This window comes from Salmo trutta, chromosome 18 (assembly GCF_901001165.1).
Source record: "Salmo trutta chromosome 18, fSalTru1.1, whole genome shotgun sequence".
In the NCBI taxonomy this organism is placed as follows: Eukaryota; Metazoa; Chordata; class Actinopteri; order Salmoniformes; family Salmonidae; genus Salmo; species Salmo trutta.
The window spans coordinates 55,468,732-55,492,954 of NC_042974.1; the positions used below are offsets into that span (position 1 = coordinate 55,468,732).

At 41.7% G+C, this 24,223-nt stretch overlaps 1 protein-coding gene across 3 annotated transcripts in view; it reads right to left on the minus strand.

Annotated features, from left to right (window-relative positions):
* Positions 1-23,650, minus strand: part of LOC115153541 (disks large homolog 5) — a 120,263-nt gene extending 96,613 nt beyond the window's left edge. For all 3 annotated transcript variants that reach the window (XM_029699106.1, XM_029699105.1, XM_029699104.1), the window contains exon 1: positions 22,886-23,650. In XM_029699106.1, coding sequence (XP_029554966.1) covers positions 22,886-23,186 — 301 coding nt within the window. In that variant the 5' untranslated portion in view covers positions 23,187-23,650. The remainder of the gene's footprint in view (positions 1-22,885) is intronic.
* Between the last annotated feature and the right edge of the window lie 573 nt (positions 23,651-24,223).

Genomic DNA, 24,223 nt, shown 5'->3' on the forward strand with positions numbered 1-24,223 from the left:
GAGGGCAATTGAGATTGCGTCGTCTATGGATCTGTTGGGGCGGTATGAAAATGGTAGTGTGTTTAGGGTGTCTGGAATGTTGGAGTTGATGTGGGATGATGTAGTTGATGTGTGCCTTAATCAAATGAAATCTATGCAGCCTACTCACTCACTTTTTATAGCTACTGTTTACAGGCCTCCTGGGCCATATGCAGTGTTCCTCACTGAGTTCCCTGAATTCCTATCGGATCTTGTAGTCATAGCAGATAATATTCTAATTTTTGGTGACTTTAACATTCACATGGAAAAGTCCACAGACCCACTCCAAAAGGCTTTCGGAGCCATCATCGACTCAGTGGGTTTTGTCCAACATGTCTCTGGACCTACTCACTGCCACAGTCATACTCTGGACCTAGTTTTGTCCCATGGAATAAATGTTGTGGATCTTAATGTTTTTCCTCATAATCCTGGATTATCGGACCACCATTTTATTGCGTTTACAATTGCAACAAATAATCTGCTCAGACCCTAACCAAGGAGCATTAAAAGTCGTGCTATAAATTCTCAGACAACCCAAAGATTCCTTGATGCCCTTCCAGACTCCCTCTGCCTACCCAAGGACGTCAGAGGACAAAAATCAGTTAACCACCTAACCGAGGAACTCAATTTAACCTTGCGCAATACCCTAGATGCAGTTGCACCCCTAAAAATTAAAAACATCTGTCATAAGAAACTAGCTCCCTGGTATACAGAAAATACACGAGCTCTGAAGCAAGCTTCCAGAAAATTGGAACGGAAATGGCGCCACACCAAACTGGAAGTCTTCCGACTAGCTTGGAAAGACAGTACCGTGCAGTATCGAAGAGCCCTCACTGCTGCTCGATCATCCTATTTTTCCAACTTAATTGAGGAAAATAAGAACAATCCGAAATTTCTTTTTGATACTGTCGCAAAGCTAACTAAAAAGCAGCATTCGCAAATGGAGGATGGCTTTCACTTCAGCAGTAATACATTTATGAACTTCTTTGAGGAAAAGATCATGATCATTAGAAAGCAAATTACGGACTACTCTTTAAATCTGGGTATTCCTCCAAAGCTCCATTGTCCTGAGTCTGCACAACTCTGCCAGGACCTTGGCTCAAGGGAGATACTAAAGTGTTTTAGTACTATATCTCTTGACACAATGATTAAAATAATCATGGCCTCCAAACCCTCAAGCTGCATACTGGACCCTATTCCAACTAAACTACTGAAAGAGCTGCTTCCTGTGCTTGGCCCTCCTATGTTGAACATAATAAACGGCTCTCTATCCACCGGATGTGTACCAAGCTCACTAAAAGTGGCAGTAATAAAGCCTCTCTTGAAAAAGCCGAATCTTGACCCAGAAATTATAAAAAACTATCGGCCTATATCGAATCTTCCATTCCTCTCAAAAAATTTTGAAAAAGCTGTTGCACAGCAACTCACTGCCTTCCTGAAGACAAACAATGTATACGAAACGCTTCAGTCTGGTTTTAGACCCCATCATAGCACTGAGACTGCACTTGTGAAGGTGGTAAATGACCTTTTAATGACGTCAGACCGAGGCTCTGCATCTGTCCTCGTGCTCCTAGATCTTAGTGCCGCTTTTGATACCATCGATCACCACATTCTTTTGGAGAGATTGGAAACCCAAATTGGTCTACATGGACAAGTTCTGGCCTGGTTTAGATCTTATCTGTCGGAAAGATATCAGTTTGTCTCTGTGAATGGTTTGTCCTCTGACAAATCAATTGTAAATTTCGGTGTTCCTCAAGGTTCCGTTTTAGGACCACTATTGTTTTCACTATATATTTTACCTCTTGGGGATGTCATTCGAAAACATAATGTTAAATTTCACTACTATGCGGATGACACACAGCTGTACATTTCAATGAAACATGGTGAAGCTCCAAAATTGCCCTCACTAGAAGCCTGTGTTTCAGACATAAGGAAGTGGATGGCTGCAAACTTTCTACTTTAAACTCGGACAAAACAGAGATGCTTGTTCTAGGTCCCAAGAAACAAAGAGATCTTCTGTTCAATCTGACAATTAATCTGGATGGTTGTACAGTCGTCTCAAATAAAACTGTGAAGGACCTCGGTGTTACTCTGGACCCTGATCTCTCTTTTGAAGAACATATCAAGACTGTTTCAAGGACAGCTTTTTTCCATCTACGTAACATTGCAAAAATCAGAAACTTTCTGTCCAAAAATGACGCAGAAAAATTAATCCATGCTTTTGTTACTTCTAGGCTGGACTACTGCAATGCTCTACTTTCCGGCTACCCGGATAAAGCACTAAACAAACTTCAGTTAGTGCTAAATACGGCTGCTAGAATCCTGACTAGAACCAAAAAATTGTATCATATTACTCCAGTGCTAGCCTCCCTACACTGGCTTCCTGTTAAGGCAAGGGCTGATTTCAAGGTTTTACTGCTAACCTACAAAGCATTACATGGGCTTGCTCCTACCCATCTTTCCGATTTGGTCCTGCCGTACATACCTACACGTACGCTACGGTCACAAGACGCAGGCCTCCTAATTGTCCCTAGAATTTCTAAGCAAACGGCTGGAGGTAGGGCTTTCTCCTATAGAGCTCCATTTTTATGGAATAGTCTGCCTACCCATGTGAGAGACGCAGACTCAGTCTCAACCTTTAAGTCTTTACTGAAGACTTATCTCTTCAGTAGGTCCTATGATTAAGTGTAGTCTGGCCCAGGAGTGTGAAGGTGAACGGAAAGGCTGGAGCAACGAACCGCCCTTGCTGTCTCTGCCTTGCCGGTTCCCCTCTTTCCACTGGGATTCTCTGCCTCTAACCCTATTACAGGGGCTGAGTCACTGACTTACTGGTGTTCTTCCATGCCGTCCATGGGAGGGGTGCGTCACTTGAGTGGGTTGAGTCACTGACGTGGTCTTCCTGTCTGGGTTGGCGCCCCCCCCTTGGGTTGTGCCATGGCGGAGAATTTTGTGGGCTATACTCGGCCTAGTCTTCGGACGGTAAGTTGGTGGTTGTAGACATCCCTCTAGTGGTGTGGGGGCTGTGCTTTGGCAAAGTGGGTGGGGTTATATCCTGCCTGTTTGGCCCTGTCCGGGGGTATCATCGGATGGGGCCACAGTGTCTTCTGATCCCTCCTGTCTCAGCCTCCAGTATTTATGCTGCAGTAGTTTATGTGCCGGGGGGCTGGGGTCAGTCTGTTTCATCTGGAGTATTCTCTTGTCTTATCCGGTGTCCTGTGTGAATTTAAATATGCTCTCTCTAATTCTCTCTTTCTCTCTTTCTTTCTTTCTCTCGGAGGACCTGAGCCCTAGGACCATGCCTCGGGACTACCTGGCATGATGACTCCTTGCTGTCCCCAGTCCACCTGGCCATGCTGCTGCTCCAGTTTCAACTGTTCTGCCTGCGGCTACGGAACCCTGACCTGTTCACCGGACGTGCTTGTTGCACCCTCGACAACTACAATGATTATTATTATTTGACCATGCTGGTCATTTATGAACATTTTAACATCTTGACCATGTTCTGTTATAATATCCACCCGGCACAGCCAGAAGAGGACTGGCCACCCCTCATAGCCTGGTTCCTCTCTAGGTTTCTTCCTAGGTTTTTGGCCTTTCTAGGGAGTTTTTCCTAGGGAGTTTTTCCTAGCCACCGTGCCTCTTTCACATGCATTGCTTGCTGTTTGGGGTTTTAGGCTGGGTTTCTGTACAGCACTTTGAGATTTCAGCTGATATACGAAGGGCTATATAAATAAATTTGATTTGATTTGATTTGATCATTAAGTGCTTTGAGAGGCTGGTTACAGATCTGGGTGCTTCAGGGCAGTAGTCATTGTGGCATGAAGCCTTAGAGTTCTTGGGAACAGGAACGATGGTGGTCATCTTATAATTATAGGATTACAGACTGGGACAAGGAGAGGTTGAAAATTACCGGCAATATACAGCCTTGCGGGTATTGACCTGATTAAAGAATTTATTCACGTCGGCCTCTGAGAGCGAGATCACCCAATCTTCTGGATCGGTGGAGGACCTCACACCTGGCACGATGTTGCTATTGTCAAAGCGAGCATAAAATGCATTGAGTTCATCTGGTAGAGAGGCATGGTTGGGCAAATCACAGCTGGGTCTTCTATTGTAATCCATAATGAAATATGGCCCCTGCCACATGTGGCAGGCGTCAGAGCCTGTGTAATATGGCTCCACCTTATTCCTATATTGTCCTTTTGCTCGTTTGAGTCAATGACGGAGATGGTTAACTCTTCGACGATATCGGCAAAGTCCTGAAAGATATTCCAATCAGTCCTGTATTAAAATATAGCATATCAGTCCTGTAGTATAATCTCTGATTCTGGAGACCATTTTTAATGGCGCGAGTCATGGGTAATTCCTGTTTGAGCTTCGGAGCCATGATCTGATTCGCAGAACAGCGGACGTATGCTTGCTTGTGGGTAGAATAACAATGGTCTAGGACTTGATCGCCCCTAGTGGAGGGAGAAGTGTTGCTGGAAGTTGGGCATCACGTCCTTAAAGACGCAGAATTAAAATCGCCGGCAACCAGGAAAGCAGCCACTGGAAATACGTTTTCCTGCTTGGTTATAGCCTTGTACAGTTAAAGATGCACTATGCAGAAATCGCTCCACCATTTCCTGGTTGCAAAAATTCTAATAGTTCGCCTAATTTAAGTTCAAGTGAAAAACAACGAAGCAGTCATTGTGTAGAGAATCATTGTACCATCTAAAACGCTGTGAAATATTTCCCATAACCAAAAATATTGTATATTCAGCTGTTAAAGCTGGTGTACAAAAACCTAAAGTAAAAGACAGACAAAAAAAACTTCAGAACGGGAAACACAGACATAACACACATATAACAGATCTACCACTTCTTAGAGCGATAATGGCGCTGGAGGGGATGGCTGCCGTTTTACGGGCTCCTAACCAATTGTGCTATTCGGTGTGTTTTCTTTTGCGTTCTTGGTAACTTTTGTTGTAAATAATGTTTCTGCCACTGTCTCTTATGACCTAAAACAGCTTCTGGACATCAGAACAGCGATTACTCACCTCGGACTGGACAAATATTTTTTATTTAATGAATCGGAGACGAAAGATTTACGAATCCTCCCGGACAAGGCCAAAATCGCTGTCATGCGCATGAAGAGGAGACGCCATTACAGGGGCCGCAGATCCGGGTGCTTGGTGGAAATTTGTCAGTAAGTGGATAATCCGCCTTTACCATCTGTCCTACTGGTGAATGTGCAATCACTGGAGAATAAACTGGATGAGCTCCCTTCGATATTATCCTACGAAAGGGACATTAAAAACTATAATATCTTGTGTTTTTCCGAGTCATGGCTGAAAGAGGACATGGATTATATACAGTTGGCTGGGTTTTCTGTGCATCGGCAAGACAGAACATCAACCTCTGGTAAGATGAGGGGTGGTGGTCGCTGTCTATTTGTCAATAGCAGCTGGTGCACTATCTCTAATATTAAGGAAGTGTCAAGGTTTTGGTCACCTGAAGTACAGGTACCTCATGATAAGCAGTAGACCACGATATTTACCAACAGAGTTTTCATCTTTATTTTTCGTAACGGTCTATTTGCTACCACAAATTGATGCAGGCACTAACACCGCAATCAACGAGCTGTATGAGGCCATAAGCAAACAAGAGAATGCTCACCCAGAAGCGGTGTTCCTAGTGGACAGGGATTTTAATGTAGGAAAATATTTAAATCTGTTTTACTAAATTTCTACCAGCATGTCACATGAATCAAAAAAGTACCAGCGGCTTGTCCAATACGGAAGTGGTCAGATGATGTGGATGCTAAGCTACAGGAGTGTTTTGCTAGCACAGGAATATGTTCCGGGATTCTGCTGACCCTGCTAGGTAAAGTTCCCCCTTATCTCAGCTCGCTGGTCACCATAGCAGCACCCACCTGTAGCACGCGCTCCAGCAGGTATATCTCTCTGGTCACCCCCAAAGCCAATTCCTCCTTCGGCCGCCTCTCCTTCCAGTTCTCTACTGCCAATGACTGGAACGAACTACAAAAATCTCTAAAACTGGAAACACTTATCTCCCTCACTAGCTTTAAGCACCAGCTGTCAGGGCAGCTCGGCTCAGCTCGGATTACTGCACCTGTACATAGCCCATCTATAATTTAGCCCAAACAACTACCTCTTCCCCTACTGTATTTATTTATTTATTTATTCATTTATTTTGCTCCTTTGCACCCCATTATTTCTACTTTGCACTTTCTTCCACTGCAAATCTACCATTCCAGTGTTTTACTTGCTATATTGTATTTACTTCGCCACCATGGCCTTTTTTGCCTTTACCTCCCTTATCTCACCTTATTTGCTCCCTTCGTATATAGACTTATTTTTCTACTATATTATTGACTGTATGTTTGTTTTACTCCATGTGTAACTCTGTGTTGTTGTATGTGTCAAACTGCTTGCTTTATCTTGGCTCAGGTCGCAATTGTAAATGAGAACTTGTTCTCAACTTGCCTACCTGGTTAAATAAAGGCGAAATAAAAAAATAAAAAAATAAAATCATCCAATGGCATTGAGAAGTATACCACATCAGTCACCGTCTTCATCAATAAGTGCATCAACGACATCATCCCCACAGTGACTCAGGCAACATCCACACTGAGCTAAATGCTAGAGCTGTCGCTTTCAAGGAGCGGGACAGTAATCTGGACGATTATAAGAAATCCCGCTATGCCCTCTGACAAACCATCAAACAAGCGTCCATACAGACTAAGATTGAATCTTACTACACCAGCTCTGACGCCCGTCGTATGGGACCGGACTTGCAAACCATTACCGATTACAAAGAAAAACCCAGCCGCGAGCTGCCCAGTGATGCGAGCCTACCAGATGAGCTAAATGCCTTTTATGCTCGCTTCGAGGCATGCAACACTGAACAATACATGAGAGCACCAGCTGTTCCGGACGACTGCGTGATCACACTCTCCATAGGCAATGTGAGTAAGACCTGTAAACAGGTCAACAATAACAAGGCAGATGGATTACCAGGACACGTACTCAGAGAATGCGCTGACCAACTAGCAAGTGTCTAGCAAGTGTCTTCACTGACATTTTTCAACCTCTCCCTGACCGAGTCTGTAATATCAACATGTGTCATACAGATCCCCATAGTCACAGTGCCCAAGAACGCCAAGATAACCTGACTAAATGACTACCACCCCGTAGCACTCACATCTGTAGCTTTGAAAGGCTGGTCATGGCTGGTCATGGCTCATAACATATCATCCCAAAAACATGTTTAGTCCCCTCCTGTACTCCCTGTTCACCCACGACTGCATGGCCATGCACAACTGCAACACCTTCATTGATTTTACCGACGACACAACAGTGGTAGGCATTATCACCGACAATTATGACAGCCTATAAGGAGGTCAGAGACCTGGCAGTGTGGTGCCAGGACAACAACAACCTCCCCCTCAATGTGAGCAACACAAAGGAGCTGATCATGGACTATAGGAAAAGGAGGGCCAAGCACACACCCATTCACATTGACGGGGTTATAGTGGAGCGGGTCGATAGCTTCAAGTCCTTTGGTGTCCATATCACAAAAAAAACGATCATGGTCCAAACACACCAAGGCAGTCGTGAAGAAGGCACGACAACGCCTATTCTCACTCAGGAGACTGAAAAGATTTGTTATGGGTCCTCAAATAGTTATACAGCTGCACCATCGAGAGCATCCTGACTGGTGGCATCACCGCTTGGTATGGCAACTACTCGGCATCTGACCATAAGGCGCTACAGAGGGTAGTGCGTACGGCCCAATAAATCACTGGGACCAAGCTTCCTGCCATCCAGGACCTCTACACCAGAGGAAGGCCCTAAAACTTGTGAAAGACTCCAGCCACCCAAGTCATAGAATGTTCTCTCTGCTACCGCACGACAAGCGGTACCAAAGCGCCAAGTCTAGGTCCAAAAGTCTCCTTAACAGCTTCTACCGACAAGCCATAAGACTGCTAAAGAGTTAATCAAATGGCTACACGGACAATTTGCATTGACCCCCTTTTATACGCTGTTGCTACTCACTGTTTATTATTTATGCAGTCACTTTACCCATACCTACATGTACAGTACCAGTCAAACGTTTGAACACATCTACTCATTAAAGGGGTTTTCACTTGAACTATTTTCTAAATTGTATAATAATAGTGAAGACATCAAAACTATGAAATAACACATGGAATCATGTAGTAACTACAGAAGTGTTAAACAAATCAAAATATATTTTATATTTGAGATTCTTCAAAGTAGCCACCCTTTGCCTTGATGACAGCTTTGCGCACTCTTTTAAAGAAAAAGTAAACGACAAAAGAATCGCAAAATAGCAAAGTTGGGTCGAAACTTGCAAAACGCAGCCATCCAGTATGGCACCATCTTCCATTTCTGAAGGCACTGAATGTATGTTTGTGCACATGAAAGTCAGTGAGTTACAGTATGTTTACAATAGGTTAATGAGGTAATAAAAATGTGCTGTGAATAAAAAGTGACCAAAATTAAAGGGCATTTAAGTTTACTAAAATGGTCCACTGTTTTCAGCATTTTGACAATCACTAGACTAATTCTTTAACCAAATGACAAAAATTTGACTAAGACTGCCAGGACAGGGTCCTGTTCATTTGGACACAATGTTTAAAAAAAAAATTGGCAGGTAATGCACAGGTCCCGGGAAAGGCCTGTAGAGGAGTGACTGAGTGGAGGAACCTGTCTGCCCAGTAGTGTGGGGAAGAACCCACTGTAACACCAGCTCTCTCTGTCTCTCACACGTTCTCTCTCTCAATCTCCCCCTCTCTCTCGCTTCACTCCCCCCTCTCTACCTCTCTAATTCTCTGCCCATTGTGACCTGTGTGAACTGCTCATCAGCCTGGTGGTGTAGGATTACAGAGAATACATCCTAAATGGCACTCTATTCCCTATACAGAGCACTATTTTCAACCAGGACCCATAGGACTGTGGTTGAAAGTAGTGCACTATATAGGAAATGGGGTGCCATTTGGGATGCACAGAGTATGGTTTCTAATGGGCTCCTATGGGTGCATGGATGAAATATAAGGCTTCAGACAGACAGCGCCATAGCACAGGATGAAATACTTTATAGTAGCCATTTTAACAGCCATGTTACAATTCAGAGACAACGTCATTTTAACAGCCATAGGCCTACTGTTATAATACTATGTCATTGTATTTTCTTTGGTACTTTTTACCCCTTTTTTGTAATATCCAATTGGTACTTACAGTCCTGTCCCACCGCTGCAACTCCTGTACGGACTCGGGAGAGGCGAAGGTCGAGCCGCACTGCTTCTTGACACACTGCTCGCTTAACCCGGAAGCCAGCCGCACCAATGTGTCGGACGAAAAACACCGTACAACTTTCGACACGAGTCAGCGTGCATGCGCCAGGCCCGCCACAAGGAGTCGCTTGAGCGCGATGGGACAAGAACATTCCGGCCGGCCAAACCCTCCCCTAACTCGGACGACGCTGGGCCAATTGTGCACCGCCTCATGGGTCTCCCGGTCGGGGACGGCTGCGACTCAGCCTGGGATCGAACCCGGGTCTGTAGAGACACCTTTAGCACTGCGATGCAGTGCCTTTGTCTTCTCCTGAGTGGCGCAGCAGTCTATGACTTTTTAACAGTCATAGGCCTACTGTTACAATTCAGTGACAATTTCATTTTAACAGCCATAGGCCTACTGTTACAATTCAGTGACAATGTAATTTTAACAGCCATAGGCCTACTGTTACAATTCAGTGACAATGTCTGCACTAAATTTGAGTAAGTTAATTCATAATTGACATCATAAGATTGATATCTTACCAGGAAGAATCACTGGAATCTATGGCATGCTACTCTGGCTGTGTGGAGGAGAAACATGTAATGTAAGAGCCTTTGCAGGTGCTCAACAAAAGACAAGTGCCAACGAATTAATTAACACTAGCCGCAACTACATAATGTTTGAAGAACTTGAGTTCGGTTCAACTCACCACACCAGCCAAGTTGCGTGTGCCAAGGGTTGCAAAATAAATGTCCACATACAGTGCATTCAGAAAGTATTCAGACCCCTTCCCCTTTTCCACATTTTGTTACGTTACAGCCTCATTCTAAAATGGATTAAACAAATATAGAATCCTCAATCTACACACAATACCCCATAATGACAAAGAGAAAACATGTTTTTTGAAATGTTTGTACATTTATTAAATACAAATTAAAAACAGAAATACCTTATTTACATAAGTATTCAGACCCTTTGCTATGAGACTCGAAATTGAGCGCAGGTGCATCCTGTTTCTATTGATCATCTTTGAGATGTTTCTACAAGTTGATTGGAGTCCACCTGTGGCAAATTCAATTGATTGGACATGATTTGGAAAGGCACACACCTGTCTATATAAGGTCCCACAGTTGACAGTGCATGTCAGAGCAAAAACCAAGCAATGAGGTCCATAGAATTGTCCGTAGAGCTCTGGGACAGGATTGTGTCGAGACACAGATCTGGGGAAGGGTACCATACCATTTCTGCAGCATTGAAGGTCCCCAAGAACACAGGGGCCTCGTTTTGGAACGACCAAGACGCTTCCTTAGGCTGGCCGCCAAGCTAAACTGAGCAATCAGAGGAGAATGGCCTTGGTCAGTGAGGTGACCAAGAACCAGTTACCCTGACAGAGCTCCAGAGTTCCTCTGTGGAGATGGGAGAACTTTCCAGAAGGACAACCATCTCTGCAGCACTCCACTAATACGGCCTTTATGGTAGGGTGGCCAAACGGAAGCCACTTCTCAGTAAAAGGCACGACAGCCCGCTTGGACTAACAGCGCATGAGAAACAAGATTCTCTGGTCTGATGAAACCAAGATTGAACTCTTTGGCCTGAATACCAAGTGTCACGTCTGGAGGAAACCTGGCACCATCCCTACGATGAAGCATGGTGGTGGCAGCATCATGCTGTGGGGATGTTTTTCAGCGGCAGGAACTGGGAGACTAGTCAGGATGACGTGAAAGATGAAAGAAGCAAAGTACAGAGAGATCCTTGATGAAAACCTACTCCAGCGCACTCAGGACCTCAGACTGGGGCAAAGGTTCACCTTCCAACAGGACAACGAACCTAAGCACACAGCCAAGATAACCCAGGAGTAGCTTTGGGATGAGTCTTTGAATGTCCTGGAGTGGCCCAGCCAGAGCTCCGACTTGAACCCGATCAAACGTCTCTGAAGAGACCTGAAAATAGTCGAGCAGCCACGCTTCCCATCCAACCTGACAGAGCTTGAGAGGATCTGCAGAGAAGAATGGGAGAAACTCCCCAAATACAGGTGTGCCAAGCTCATAACCAAGAAGACTCAAAGCTGTAATCGCTGCCAAAGGTACTACAACAAAGTATTGAGCAAACTGTCCGAATACTTATGTAAATGTGATCTTTTTTTTTATATACATTTGCAAAAATGTCTAAAAAGCTGTTTTTGCATTGTCATTATGGAGTATGGTGTGTAAATTGATGAGGGGGGAAAATAAATGTCATCATTTTTAGAATAAGGCTGTAATGTAACAAAATGTGCACTGTACATGTTATTCAATCATTTCATCCACAGCACTTGTGCACGTGAACAAGCGTCTGTGTAGCCAGGCGCTATTAGAGACGCTTGACACGCTGCAAGTCCCGCCTCCCCATCTACTCATTGGTTTTCAGGAGCATACAACCCCACGTGGGTATTTGAAAGATGAATGAGGAGAGGTTAATCATAAATAACTAACCAAAAACTCAGAGCATAATTTTCATATGTCATATGAATTTAACATTAATTACTCTGCCATTTTCAAAGTCATGTCCCCCCGTCCTTGACTTTTCCGAAATAAGTCTATTCAATTTCGATATGACAGAATTTCTGTTAGAAGCATTTATAACCCTTCCTTCACCAGTTGACTGCCATCTGACAATGGCCGATCGGACACTGGCCCTTCCAAACTACACCTACACTATATCAAAACTAATTTCACACATAGGCATACAATAATAGATGTAGCCTAAAGACTACATTCATTTGACAATATTATCAATTGACTTGTGAAGAGACTGCAGCGCACTGTGGGTAATTGAAAAAGAAGGGAATGGAGCTTACAAAAAACCTTCATAACCTATCGGAAAGAGCAGGTTCTCAGGTTTCTAAAACACATACATGTCACACCCTGATCTGTTTCACCGGTCTTTGTGATTGTCTCCACCCCCCCTCCAGGTGTCGCCCATCTTCCACATTATCCCCTGTGTATTTATACCCGTGTTCTCTATTTGTCTATTGCCAGTTCATCTTGTTTGTCAAGTCAACCAGTGTTTTGTCTCAGCTCCTGCTTTTCCCCAGTCTCTCTTTATTCTCAACTACCTGGTTTTGACCCTTGCCTGTCCTGTCTCTGAGCCTGCCTGCCTGACCACTCTGTCTGCCCCTGAGCCTGCCGTCCTATACCTTTGCCCCTTCTCTGGATTACCGACCTCTGCCTGACCCTGAGCCTGCCTGCCGTCCTGTACCTTTGCCTGGATTACCGACCTCTGCCTGACCCTGCCTGCAGTCCTGTACCTTTGCCTGGATTATCGACCCCTGCCTGCCTTGAACTGTTGTTTGCCTGCCCCTGTTGCTGTAACAAATATTGTTACCTCGACACAGTCTGCATCTGGGTCTTACCTTCAAACCTGATAATACATTTGCCAAACTTAAAATGAAGGCATAGTTTCCATTTCAAAATATAACTTTTTTGTCAAATATTACAGCGGCTACATTCCATGAGTTCTACATGTGAGCACTTATGGCAGCATAGCCAAGGGCTACTAAGCACAGACTAGTAACAGAACATAAAATATGATGTTCTTTTGAAATATAATTTATTCGTTTTTTATGTTTCTAAAGACCTGCCTTAAGGAAATAATGAATTTCTTTGCGATGCTGTATAACACTTAAATTGTGGCATTTTGTGGTTTTACATTTTTACATATAGCCTGCAGCAGAGTTCCCAAATAGGCGGCGCCGCGGGGCAAATTTGCAGAGTTTTCTGAGCAAAACAAAATGTGTATATTTCTTTTAGAATTGTTGTTTTTGGACATAAAAGACTGTAAAATCACCAGGAAATTAGCTCAGTGATTTGGATTTTGGATTTTGGAAATCTGTTCCCAAGTATTTCCTCACATAAATAGAGAGGCATATGTGATCATATCCCAATGTAATCAAGGTTTGAAATAATTCTGTTTTTCTCAAATACTATATCTGTTTGGGGTTCTTGCTGTCAATTTGCAGTGTACAAATTATTTACAGTGCATTCAGAAAGTATTCATACCCCTTGACTTACACATTTTGTTGTGTTACAGCCTGAATTCAAAACAGATTAAATATATATTTTTTCTTACCCATCTACACACTATACCCCATAATGACAAAGTGAAAACATGTTTTAGAAATGTTTGCAAATGTATTGAAAAATAAATATCTCATTCACATTAGTATTCACACCTGAGTCAATACTTTGTAGAAGCACCTTTGGCAGCGATTACAGCTGTGAGTCTTTCTGGGTAACATTTGCCAATTATTATTTTCAAACTTCTTCAAGCTCTGTCAAATTGGTAGTTGATCATAGCTAGACAACCATTTTTCAGGTATCGTCATAGAAGTAGATTTAAGTCAAAACTAACTCGGCCACTCAGGAACATTCACAGTCTTCTTGGTAAGCAACATCAGTGTAGATTTGGCCTTGTGTTTCAGGTTATTGTCCTGCTGAAAGTTGATTTAATCTCCATGTGTCTAGTGGAAAGCAAACTGAACCAGGTATTCCTCTAGGATTTTGCCTGTGCTTAGTTTATTACATTTATTTTTCTTCCTGAAAAACTCCCCAGTCCTTAATGATTACAAGCATACCCATAACATGATGCAGCCAACACTATGCTTAAAAATATGAAGAGTGGTATTCAGTAATGTGTTGAATTAAACACTTTGTATTCAGGAGAAGAAAAAAAATCACTCTGCCACATTTTTTACAGTATTACTTTAGTGCCTTGTTGCAAACTGGGTGCATGTTTTGGAATATTTTTATTCTGTACAGGCTTCCTTCGTATCACTCTGTCAATTAGGTTAGTATTGTTGTTTTCTGCTATCACAGAAATTCAACTCGGCAACTGTTTTAAAGTCACCATTGGCCTCACCATTGGTTTCCTTCCCTGGTCTTTGTGGTTGAATCTGTGTTTGAAATGCACTGCTCGACTGAGGGACCTTTCAGATAATTGTGTGTGGGGTACAGAGATTAGTTAGTCATTCAAAAATCACGTTAAACACTATTATTGCACACAGAGTGAGTCCATACAACTTATTATGTGAAGTGTTAAGAAAAGTTTTACTCCTGAACTTATTTAGGCTTGTCATAAAGGGGTTGGATACTTATTGACTCAAGACATTTCAGCTTTTTCATTTGTATTAATTTGTAACTTTGACATTATGGGATATTGTGTGTAGGCCAGGGGAAAAAGATATATCGATTGAATCCATTTTAGGCAGGAACATAACAAAATGTGGAAAAAGTCAATGGATGTGAATACTTTCTGAAGGCACTATATAACTATGTTCTGGCCCCCCGACCATCCGCTCAAGGAGAAATCGGACCACGGCTGAATGTAATTGTGGACCCCTGGCCTACAGTAACAAACTACTGAAAATGTTTGGGGGGGGTTTGGGGTCACTTAGCCTTGCTTTTGGTTTTTAAAATAATAATACTTTTTTGTCCATTAAAATAACATCAAATTGATCAGAAATACAGTGTAGACATTAATGTTGTAAATGACTATTGTAGCTGGAAACGACAGATTTTTTTATGGAATATCTACATAGGCATACAGAGGCCCATTATCAGCAACCACCACTCCTGTGTTCCAATTGTACATTGTAAAAGCTAATCCAAGTTTATCATTTTAAAAGGCTAATTGATCATTAGAAAACCCTTTTGCAATTATGTTAGCACAGCTGAAAACTGTTGTCTTGATTAAAGGAGCAATAAAACTGGCCTTCTTTAGACTAGTTGAGTATCTAGGAGGATCAGCATTTGTGGGTTCGATTACAGGCTCAAAATTTCCAGAAACAAATAACTTTCTTCTGAATCTCGTCAGTCTACTCTTGTTCTAAGAAATGAAGGCTATTCCATGTGAGAAATTGCCAAGAAACTGAAGACTTCGTACAACACTGTGCACTACTTCCTTCACAGAACAGCGTAAATTGTCTCTAACCAGAATAGAAAGAGGAGTGGGAGGCCCTGGTGCACAACTGAGCAAAAGGACAAGTACATTACAGTGTCTAGTTTGAGAAACAGATACCTCACAAGTCCTCAACTGGCAGCTTCATTAAATAGTACCTGCAAAACACCAGTCTCAACGTCAACAGTGAAAAGGCGACTCTGAGATGCTAGCCTCTATGCAGAGTTCCTCTGTCCAGTGTCTGTGTTCTTTTGCCCAACTTAATCTTATATTTGTATTGTCCGGTCTGAGATATGGCTTTTTCCTTGCAACTCTGCCTAAAAGGCCAGCATCCCGGAGTCGCCTCTTCACTGTCGACGTTCTTTAATCTGTATGCCTACAGTAGCAAGAAAAAGTATGTGAACCCTTTGGAAATACCTGGGTTTCTGCATAAATTGGTCATAAAATTGTATATGATCTACATCTAGGCCACAACAATAGACAAACACAGTCTGCTTAAACTAATAACACACAAACAATTATACGTTTTCATGTCTTTATTGAACACAACGTGTAAACATTCACAGTGCAGTGTGGAAAAAGTATGTGAACCCTTGGATTTAATAACTGGATGACCCTCCTTTTGCAGCAATAACCTCAACCCAATGTTTTCTCGTCAGTTGCAGATCAGACCTGCACAACGGTCAGGACGATTTTTGGACCATTCCTCTTTACAAAACTGTTTCAGTTCAGCAATATTCTTGGGATGTCTGGTGTGAACTGCTCTCGAGGTCATGCCACAGCATCTCAAACAGGTTGCGGTCAGGACTCTGACTGGGCCACTCCAGAAGGCATATTTTCTTCTGTTGAAGCCATTCTGTTGTTGATCTACTTGTGTGTGTTGGGTCGTTGTCCTGTTGCATCACCCAACTTCTGTTGAGCTTCAATTGGCAGACAGAGACCCTTACATTCTCCTGCAAAATGTCTTGATAAACTTGGGAATTCATTTTTCTGTCAATAATAGCAAGCTGTCCAGGCCCTGAGGCAGCAAAGCAGCCCCAAACCATGATGCTCCCTCCGCCGTACTTTACAGTTGGGATGAGGTTTTGATGTTGGTGTGCTGTGCCTTTTCTCCACACAGTGTTGTGTGTTCCTTCCAAACAACTCAACTGTAGTTTCTGCTGTCCACAGAATATTTTGCCAGTAGCTCTGTGGAACATCCAGGTGCACTTTTGCAAACGTCAGACATGCAGCAATGTTTTTTTTGGACAGCAGTGGCTTCTTACGTGGTGTCCTCCCATGAACACCATTCTTGTTTAGTGATTTATGTATCGTAGACTAGTCAACAGAGATGTTAGCATGTGCCAGAGATTTCTGTAAGTCTTCAATTGACACTCTAGGATTCTTCTTAATCTCATTGAGCATTCTGCTCTGTGCTCTTGCAGTCATCTTTGCAAGACGGCCACTCCTAGGCAGAGTAGCAACAGTGCTGAACTTTCTCCATTTATAGACAATTTGTCTTACCGTGGACTGATGAACGTCAAGGCTTTTAGAGATACTTCACTAACCCTTTCCAGCTTTATGCAAGTCAACAATTCTTAATCTTAGGTCTTCTGAGATCTCTTTTGTTCGAGTCAAGGTTCACATCAGGCAACGCTTCTTGTGATAGCAAACTCAAATTTGATTGGACTCCAGGTTAGCTGACTCCTGACTCCAATTAGCTTTTGGAGAAGTCATTAGCCTAGGGATTCACATACTTTTTCCAACCTACACAATGAATGTTTAAATTATATATTCAATATAGACAAGAAAAATACAATAACTTGTGTGTTATTAGTTTAAGCACACTATGTTTGTCTATAGATAAAGATCAGATCAAATTTGATGACCAATTTATGCAGAAATTCAGGTAATTCCAAAGGGTTCACATACTTTTTCTTGCCATGTATGTAGATATTCCATTAAAAATCTGCCGTTTCCAGCTACAATAGTCATTTACAACATTAACAATGTCTACACTGTATAGACACTGTTCTGATCAATTTTATGTTATTTTAAAATGGACAAAAAAAATGATTTTCTTTCAAAAATAAAGGACATTTCTAAGTAACCCCAAAATGTTGAACGGTAGTGTATATATTAAATGTTTTAATTAAGACTGTTAGAATGCAATGGCTCATAACAGGATTGTTAGATGCCCTATTTGGAGTAGAGAAAAACATGATTTTGTATGATGGTCAAAATTCTACAAAGGATCATATGCGTTTCAGGTAAAATAACAACCCAATGTTCATCTCCCAGGACAGAACTAGCTAAATGTTCATGAATGTTCCATGTGTGTTTGACATGCCCCCAAATTAATATAGTTTCTGCATTTTTTCACCTGCGTATCATGATCGTGTCTGATGTGGATGGACAAAATCAACACGAGGCACGCGCATGGCTGGTGTAGTCAGTAAGTCAAACTTCAGTTTCGTTCAACTCAATGGAGGCTGTCAACGCTTAACAACAGACTTGCACCATTGAAGTGTAATAACACATTAACTACAGATAGGTAGGCCGCAACCTCACTAAAATGTGTCTTATGAAATGCAGCGGTTAAACGCTATGAATATGGCTACGTTTACAAAGGCAACCCAATTCTGATACTTTTCCACCAATTGGTCTTTTGACCAATCACATCAGCTCTTTTGCCAATAATTGGGCTACCTGTGTAAAAGGCAGCCTATACGTCTTTAATAAACTACTCGAGAGGCAGGTTATAGTGACACCTTTTGAAATGATGCCCAATTATCATAATATTGAGCTGAAGAATATTGAACTACATTGACTGCTAATGACGCATACACTCGCATATTAACCATAACAGCTCAAATATGCTAAACATTATTTCCCCAGCTTCAGGATTTTGCAGTGGGGGGAAAAAAAGCCTAAGTTCTTGTGAGGTTGAAAGGAAACAATGGCACGGGGCGGATGCTTTCAGGAACACAAAGGCCGCAAATTAGCCCAAAAATATTGTGAATGTGGGTTAGGGGTAAATAAGTCATAGAATAGACAAAGAGAGCAGCTGCACAGGAGGCTGTGAGGTGATATGCTGCTAACAAACATCTTCTCCTCTTAACCTTACAGCTACTAAACACTGGACTCTGTCAAAAGCAATATGAACACTGGTAGATTAAACTTATAGACTAGGTGGTCCTTTTAGAGCAAATATATAGACCTAGTGATCATGCAGGTATAGCAGAGTTAGGAATGTGCAGTAATAGTGCAGGTATAACAGAGTTAGGAATGTGCAGTAATAGTACAGGTATAACAGTGTTAGGAATGTGCAGTAATAGTGAAGGAATGTGCAGTAATAGTGCAGGTATAACAGAGTTAGGAATGTGCAGTAATAGTGCAGGTATAGCAGAGTTAGGAATGTGCAGTAATAGTACAGGTATAACAGTGTTAGGAATGTGCAGTAATAGTGAAGGAATGTGCAGTAATAGTGCAGGTATAACATAGTTAGGAATGTGCAGTAATAGTGAAGGAATGTGCAGTAATAGTGCAGGTATAACAGAGTTCGGAATGTGCAGTAATAGTGAAGGAATGTGCAGTAATAGTACAGGTATAACAGTGTTAGGAATGTGCAGTAATAGTGAAGGAATGTGCAGTAATAGTGCAGGTATAACAGAGTTAGGAATGTGCAGTAATAGTGCAGGTATAACAGTGTTAGGAATGTGCAGTAATAGTGCAGGTATAACAGAGTTAGGAATGTGCAGTAATAGTGCAGGTATAACAGTGTTAGGAATGTGCAGTAATAGTGCAGGTATAACAGAGTTAGGAATGTGCAGTAATAGTGCAGGTATAGCAGAGTTAGGAATGTGCAGTAATAGTGCATGTATAACAGTGTTAGGAATGTGCAGTAATAGTGCAGGTATAACAGAGTTAGGAATGTGCAGTAATAGTGCAGGTATAACAGTGTTAGGAATGTGCAGTAATAGTGCAGGTATAACAGAGTTAGGAATGTGCAGTAATAGTGCAGGTATAACAGAGTTAGGAATGTGCAGTAATAGTGCAGGTATAAGTGTTAGGAATGTGCAGTAATAGTGCAGGTATAACAGTGTTAGGAATGTGCAGTAATAGTGCAGGTATAAGTGTTAGGAATGTGCAGTAATAGTGCAGGTATAACAGAGTTAGGAATGTGCAGTAATAGTGCAGGTATAACAGTGTTAGGAATGTGCAGTAATAGTGCAGGTATAACAGAGTTAGGAATGTGCAGTAATAGTGCAGGTATAACAGAGTTAGGAATGTGCAGTAATAGTGCCGGTATAACAGAGTTAGGAATGTGCAGTAATAGTGCAGGTATAACAGAGTTAGGAATGTGCAGTAATAGTGCAGGTATAACAGTGTTAGGAATGTGCAGTAATAGTGCAGGTATAACAGAGTTAGGAATGTGCAGTAATAGTGCAGGTATAACAGAGTTAGGAATGTGCAGTAATAGTGCAGGTATAACAGAGTTAGGAATGTGCAGTAATAGTGCAGGGATAGCAGAGTTAGGAATGTGCAGTAAACCCTCCCCTAACCCAGACAGTGAAGGGCCAATTGTGCGCCGCCCTATGGGACTCCTGGTTGTGACACAGCCTGGGAACAAACCAGAGTCTGTAGTGACGCCTCTAGTACTGCAATGCAGTGCCTTAGACAGCTGTGCCACTCGGGAGGCCATGTGAAAGCCTTACTCTGATATTTTAAATCGGCGTAAGAGCAAAATCGAAGTAAGCATACACCGATAGAGGTCAACCGATTAATCGGCATGGCCGATTAATTAGGGCCGATCTTAAGTTTTCATAACAATCGGTAATCGTCATTTTTGGGCGCCGATTATGGACGATTACATTGCATTCCATGAGGAGACTGTGTGTCAGGCTGCCCACCTGTTATGCGAGTGCAGCAAGGAGCCAAGGTAAGTTGCTAGCTAGCATTAAACGTATCTTACAAAAAACAACCAATCTTCACATAATCACTAGTTAACTACACATGGTTGATGATATTACTAGGTTAACTAGCTTGTCCTGCGTTGCATATAATCAATGCGGTGCCTGTTAATTCATCATTGAATCATAGCCTACATCGCCAAACGAGGGATGATTTAACAAAAGAGCATTTGCGAAAAAAGCACAATCGTTGCACGAATGTTCCTAACCATAAACATCAATGCCTTTCTTAAAATCAATACACAGAAGTACATTTTTTTAAACCTGCATATTTAGTTAAAATAAAATCATGTTAGCAGGCAATATTAACTAGGGAAATTGTGTCACTTCTCTTGCGTTCTGTGCAAGCAGAGTCAGGGTATATGCAGCAGTTTGGGCAACCTGGCTCGTTACGAACTGTGTGAAGACCATTTCTTCCTAACAAAGACCGTAATTAATTTGCCAGAATGTTACGTAATTATGACATAACATTGAAGGTTGTGCAATGTAACAGGAATATTTAGACTTATGGATGCCACCCGTTAGATAAAATACGGAACGGTTCCATATTTCACTGAAAGAAAAAACGTTTTGTTTTCGAAATTATAGTTTCCGGATTTCACCATATTAATGACCAAAGTGTTTATTATATTATAATTAAGTCTATGATTTGATATTTGATAGAGCAGTCTGACTGAGCGGTGGTAGGCAGCAGCAGGCTCGTAAGCATTCATTCAATATTTCCTGCGTTTGCCAGCAGCTCTTAGCAATGCTTGATTCACACGCTGTTCATGACTTCAAGCCTATCAACTCCTGAGATTAGGCTAGCAAAAGTATAGTGCCTATTAGAACATGCAATAGTCAAAGGTATATGAAATACAAATGGTATAGAGAGAAATAGTCAACGGGTCATAATTCCTATAATAACTACAACCTAAAACTTCTTAACTGGGAATATTGAAGAACTGGGAATATTGAACCACCAGCTTTCATATGTTCTCATGTTCTGAGCAAGGAACTTAAACGTTAGCTTTTTTACATGGCACATATTGCACTTTTACCTTGTTCTCCAACACTGTGTTTTTCCTTTATTTAAACCAAATTGAACATGTTTCATTATTTATTTGAGACTAAATAGATTTTATTGATGTATTATATTAAGTTAAAATAAGTGTTCATTGTTCATTCAGTATTGTTGCAATTGTCATTATTACACACACACACATATACATATATATATATATATATATATATATATATATATATATATATATATAATATAAAAATTGGCCGATTAATCGGTATCGCAGCTTTTTACGGTCCTCCAATAATCGGTATCGGCATTGAAAAATCATAATCGGTCGACCTCTAATTAAAACACCTGCTTTTCTGAGCAATCTTTAGAATTATTAGGACACGTAAACACCTTAAACGGCGTTCCAGCATTGTATTTGATCTGCGCATGTGCTAGCACCAGCCTCCCTCTTTACCGAGAGTGAAGTGAGCTCGTAACAACTGAAGAAGTAGTTTTCACATACAAACTTTATACAGTATGTCCAAACTCAGAATTAAATATGCTTACCAAAAATAACATGGTCGCTGTGGTAGAATGTTTTGATTGGAAAGTTTCTGCATTCATCAGTGCCCTCATGTATCCATGAAAACAGGATTATTAGGGAAATCGTTCTTGCAAAGCATGTAAATGTTTTAATCAAATGATTATACTATCTGACAACCCACAATAATTGCATTATTGTATGCATGTAACCATACTCATTGACAAGCCCAACATAAGGATTTGACAAGAGAGCAAAAACTGACTGGTACCCAGGTTAAAGAAAGGGGTGGAATAACTATATTTTGGGGTATCATCTACACCTACCTGTATTAGACTGAGGTTTCAGACTCTTGACTATAGGTTTCTTATTGAATACTGTATGCTAAAAAGGCTACTATGAAAGCTGTTAATCCAGTTTACCTTCTCCGTCTGATTCTGAGAAACTAGCTACCTTTTCTACACCGTTTTAACACGAAAAGCAATCCAAAGTTTATCACACATTACTATCACCTTATAACACAGTCACAGTAATGTAAGTGCAAACTATACAGTTATTGATTGTGTTCCAATAACAGCATGGCCACTCTCACACCATTGATTATTTTAGTCATTTAATTCCATTAAATACTTTCACTAATAATACTTTCACTAATAGCAATGGGGGGTAAGGTGTTAAACCTATGTGTGAGTGTAAAATCACTGTCGGTCTCTCTCTCTCTCTCTCTCTCTCTAAAAATAGAATTTAACCCAAAGAAACCCAAAGTCCCTCCACACTTTGTCCTGCTATCCTTTATGTTGTCATATTGTTAATATCATCAAAGCTGGAGAAGTGAATTAGGTCGGAATGGAGAACACACACACACACACACACACACACACACACACACACACACACACACACACACACACTAGATCAAATCTTAAAGTGGACCACCAGATGTGGCAGATGTCCATAATGAACGTGGGACTGAGACCACACATGGGGCAGAGTGACGTCAAGTTGTTTACGTCGTCTTGTGATGGTCTTGATCATCTCAACGACTGCATTTGACAGATTTCTGGCCCATATTTCGGCTATTCACAATATGCGAGTATAATGACATTCTTTGACATTTGATTTGAGGATTGTAATTTCTCACCAGATGAATGATCTACGTCTCCAACGCCGTTCATTAAAAGTGCAGAATTCAGGTGAGGGTGCGTCTTTTCTAGGGCAGCGCAAAGGTCTTTGAAATGGTCTCTCTCTTTGCTTATCAAGATTTTCAGCAGAAGGACCACTTTCTCCGAGTTGGACGAGCAGTTGTGACTCAGTTCAAAACGTTCCGATTGGGTGAGGGTACCAGTTTGAGACAACACCTCCACGACCCGGTCTGCATGTGTTATTGACTCCAGTAAGTTCTGGTAGCGTTTATCTAACAACTCTTTGTGCTTAGACTCCATCTCTCTCAACTCGCTGCTATTTGCACGACACCGCGTTGCCTACGTTTTATCAGCTGACCACTTTAAGATCTCTATACAGTTCAGCTGCAACTCTTTCTGGATAGGTCACTTCTTGGAAGAGTTGAGTCGTCGTCCCGCGATTGTAGTGCATAGCCAAATTGTGTCGCTTTTCATCCCAAATAGAAAGAAGAGTAGACCCAAGTAGCCATATTTGTTGCCCAGGGCTGTTGACTGGTGCGCTAAGAAAAAGGGTTACATTTTACCACAGCGTTCAAGATCCAACTTTTCCTCCGTTTTCGTGACTATCGGGCTACGTCTGAAGTGGTCCGCTTCGTATACCCATTAAATCCGGTCTTTCTAAGTCGAGTTCGACCGACATGCTGAAAAGTAGTCCAACTCTTTAAGAGCCTTTGCCCAGAACCGCAACCTCCACCATGACTCGCGCGCAGCAGCTGTAGTTCCCCTGCCAATCATATTTTAGTGCAATGGCCAAGTGGGCGGGGCTTTTCACAGGCGCACCTGGCTTAAAACTTTACATCGGAAGGTAGAACAATAGTACTGTGAATTGGTAGGGACACCATTTGCGATAACATAGACCCGCAAAAATAATAGCAATATTGAGTTATCCCCGTTATTTCCTGTCATTCTCTGCTGAATGGAGGATCTTTGTAGTGAAAAAGATTCAGTAGGTCTGTTGCATTATATAATTTCTCATGGCTCGTTTTCCTCTGATGTATTTTATACCTATTTCTAAACCACAACACTCTGTCGATTATTAGGCCATCAGTTTGTATAAAATATTACAATATTCTGTCTATACTGAACGAGATGTATTCCTCTTTGGGTCCCAAAAGGCACCCTATTTCCTGTATAATGCATCATTTTGACCAGAGCCCCTAATGCACTATATACGGAAAAGTGTTCCATTTAGGACGTATTCCTATCTGGATTGTCCACTGGTTGACACATCTGCACTTATAATTTTGCTTCTGCTCTACATAGCGAATCCTTCTCACATCATCTAAAAGAAGGATTCA